The 3,645-nt window shown below is 37.5% G+C and overlaps 1 protein-coding gene across 1 annotated transcript in view; it reads left to right on the top strand.

Annotated features, from left to right (window-relative positions):
* Positions 1-2,161: 2,161 nt before the first annotated feature.
* LOC104265667 (synaptic vesicular amine transporter-like) overlaps positions 2,162-3,645 on the top strand; it is a 3,791-nt gene continuing 2,307 nt past the window's right edge. Inside the window, exons 1-3 of the mRNA XM_009860179.2 lie at positions 2,162-2,544; positions 2,636-2,812; positions 2,876-3,012. Coding sequence (XP_009858481.2) covers positions 2,277-2,544; positions 2,636-2,812; positions 2,876-3,012 — 582 coding nt within the window. The 5' untranslated portion in view covers positions 2,162-2,276. The remainder of the gene's footprint in view (positions 2,545-2,635; positions 2,813-2,875; positions 3,013-3,645) is intronic.

Here is a 3,645-nt window from a genome sequence, read left to right as displayed (position 1 = left end):
GTGTCAAGCCAACAATCATTTTACATGGGCATTCTACTATCTGCGAAGCCACTCGTACAAGTATTGGCTAACTTTGCTGTTGGACCTATTACCGATAAGATTGGATTCGATGTTCCACTACTTGTCGGTTATATTGTAATGGCAGCGTCTTCACTAAGTAAGTTAACCACTCTTTAAGAATGTAGTTACACAAGCAATTTCATTCAGTGTTCGCTTTCGGCAAGTCGTTCGCATTTTTGTTGGTGGCGAGGGCTATTCAAGGTATTGGTTCGGCCGCTACAGCGACTGCCGGTCTAAGTTGGGTAGCTGACACATACACAGAAAAGGTTGAACGAGGTTGGGCCATTGGCATGTCGTTTGGTGGTCTCGCGCTTGGTGTATTAGGTAAGTGGTTTTAATTGGATAACAAGTAAGCGGGGAATAATAACATTTCTATTTTCAGTTGGACCGACGTATGGGAGCTTGATTTACCAATATGTTGGAAAGGAATATGTGTTTATTATCTTAGCCGTAATGACTCTATTATTAATAGTTGTTCGGTTGACAACACGAAAAATTAGAATATTTAGAAGGCCATCAGTAAGTGCGTTGCTTCTTTTACTGGAAAACCTGCAAAACTGTTTTAACTATACTGTACCTATACGTGCATTTTATATTGTTTTAGAATAAAATGGGCGCATCGATTTTTAAATTGTTTAAAGACCCTTACATTCTTGTGGTAGCTATTTCCTTGTGCGTCGGAACATCTTCAATAACAGCCCTCGAGGCGGTGCAACCAACGTGGATGCTTAAAACTATGTGCCCAACCAAGTTGGAACTGGATAGGTGTAAATTGTTTTGCTTAAACGAATTTAACCTTTAAGTTTCAAAACTACGAAAAGTAACGACTTTATACATTTTAGGGGTTGCTTTTCTTCCAATCAGTGGCATATACTTTATAGTAACATACGGCGTAGCTCTCTGGGGCCACAAAGTGGTGAGATGGATACTTTGTTTGGATTTTATTTGCAAAATATTGAGTAACCTTTTGCCTGTTTTATACAGGGTACCCGAAGTGATAGGACCTGGTATTTTAATTGGCATCGGCATTAGTTTTACCGATAGCTTGCTTCCAGTGTTAGCGTTTCTGGTCGACACAAGGCACAAACCAGTATATGGAAGCGTTTATGCAATTGCTGATATGTCGTTTTCACTTCCTTATGTAATAGGCAACAGGGAAGACGGGACACTTTTGGCACAGAATAATTAAATATTCTCATCATGTTTTAAGCAATTGTCATCGGTCTACGTGAGTTGTAGAAATACGGTTTTATAATTATTTGATTTTCTTTGTTTACTACCAAATGTGATGAGAAAATAGAATGATAAAAGGTGTTTCGTCTTCTCCAACCCTACTATATTATTTAAGGTTCATGCAATTTCAAATTACGTTACAAAAAACAATGTCTCTAACTTGTGTCACTAGGAACTCGCATTATAATGAAAATGCAATCTTAGGGAACAACGCCAACAAGTCGTGATTTAATAGCCGAGCATTCTAGCTGTTTTCTTGGAATACCATTCCCGGAAATCAGAAAGATTTACGACGAAGTCGGGACTGATGAACGACACAGGCTAAACCAGCCCGAACGTAGCTGCAATTCACACAGAAGCAGAGTAATAGTTTCTAAAAGAACGAAAGAATTCGATATCAGTAATAAACTCTGTACTGCATTTACATTACAAGATTTCTTACGAGAGGGAAATAGAAAACAACAAATACAATATTGCGAATATAGTTAATCAACTTAGTATTGGTTTATTTAAACTGCCGGACTATATGGGTTCTTTAAGTTGCGGTGGTAAGCTTAAAGCATGTCTTGAATCTAAGAAGTTAGTCATAGTAATCGTATATGCCAGCTTAATGGTCGACAACATTTTGCAAACAGCCGTTGGTAAGTTTTATAACGTAGGTGATTACGACCGTCACATATTTGTTGTATAGTCGGTTGTATAAGTTTGTTCCCATAGTGATCATTTAATTGCGGTTAGATGTTTTTATTCTAATACCGTCCAACTTGGTAATAAACAAAAAATTTACACAATTCAGTTAAAGTATTCTCATGACTATAAAAGAGCGTTGTTAATTGTCAAAAAGTATTTTTGCACGCATTATCCATCTTATCACATACTATGCTGTATTAAATTCGATCCTAAAACTAAGCTCCCATTCATAATGGTATTTAAAGCGAAACGACCTGTTTTCAGTTCCAGTTCTACCAGAGTATTTCTCCCAAATGCACTTTAACTTCACGACTGGCAAAACGGAAACAATGTCAGGACCTCAAACGCATCAAGTAACAAATCACACGAAGACACTAACGCATCAATGTCCGCATCGTAAAGCTGTGTCAAGCCAACAATCATTTTACATGGGCATTATACTATCTGCGAAGCCACTCGTACAAGTGTTGGCTAACTTTGCGTTTGGACCAATTACCGATAAGATTGGTTTCGATGTTCCACTACTTGCCGGTTATATTGTAATGGCAACGTCCGCATTGAGTAAGTTAACTACTTAAAATATAAAGCAAGCAACTTTATTAAAAAAAACAACACAATATATAGAGAAAGCAACTTTATTGTGTTATTACAGTGTTCGCTTTCGGCAAGTCATTCGTATTTCTGTTGGTGGCGAGGGCTATTCAAGGTATTGGTTCGGCCGCTACAGCGACTGCCGGGCTAAGTTGGGTAGCTGACACATACACAGAAAAGGTTGAACGAGGTTGGGCCATTGGCATGTCGTTTGGTGGTCTCGCGCTTGGTGTATTAGGTAAGTGTTTTAATTATTCTATGGATAACCGACCGTAGAATAATATGCCATCTTTATTTTTAGTTGGACCGACGTATGGGAGCTTGATTTACCAATATGTTGGAAAGGAATATGTGTTTATTATCTTAGCCGTAATGGCTGTATTATTAATAGTTGTTCGGCTGACAACACGAAAAATTAGAATATTTAGAAGGCCATCAGTAAGTGTTTAAGTTACATTCATTCGTGTTACTATACGGTTAAAGAGTCCGGCCCACGGTCCTCATGGTTGCGCAGATTTTTGCATAAGAATAAAGTTTTATGTCTACTGATGCTAAATTCACAGCCAGTTTGTGAAAATTCGCTTTAATTTAAAAGTTATGAACGTTTAAAAAATCAAATTTCAAAGTTGTAAAAAACGTCACACGCGGGCACTGTGACGTCACAATGCAATATTTCGTTTATGGGGAAAACCCGGCCTATCAGCGGTTTATCGTTTATTGGTGCAATTTTGATAGATAAGCAAATCAAAACGTTTTTTAAGGTATTGACAATACCTATGGCTTCAGCAACTTATTGGAAGCTATTTCCTAGGGATCAGTGTATAACCAAACAAAATAGCCTACCAAGCTTAGTGGAGAAATAGTTTTCGTGACTTTCTAGGGTTCAGATTTTAAATTCTTTTTGTTTCTTCCCTATATGGCATAGACTTTATTTATATCTGTATTTAAAGTTACCATATAGGAGTTTACCATAAGCCGAGTAATCATGCTGATAGGTGCTGTGTTTAAAAGAGCAAGACAAGAATGACTGTAAAGCGATAAGTGTATATAATACAGATATGTGTGTGTTTC

This window comes from Ciona intestinalis, chromosome 4 (assembly GCF_000224145.3).
Source record: "Ciona intestinalis chromosome 4, KH, whole genome shotgun sequence".
NCBI lineage: Eukaryota > Metazoa > Chordata > Ascidiacea > Phlebobranchia > Cionidae > Ciona > Ciona intestinalis.
The sequence above is the reverse complement of the archived record's forward strand: the minus strand, read 5'-3'. Positions and strand labels throughout refer to the sequence as shown.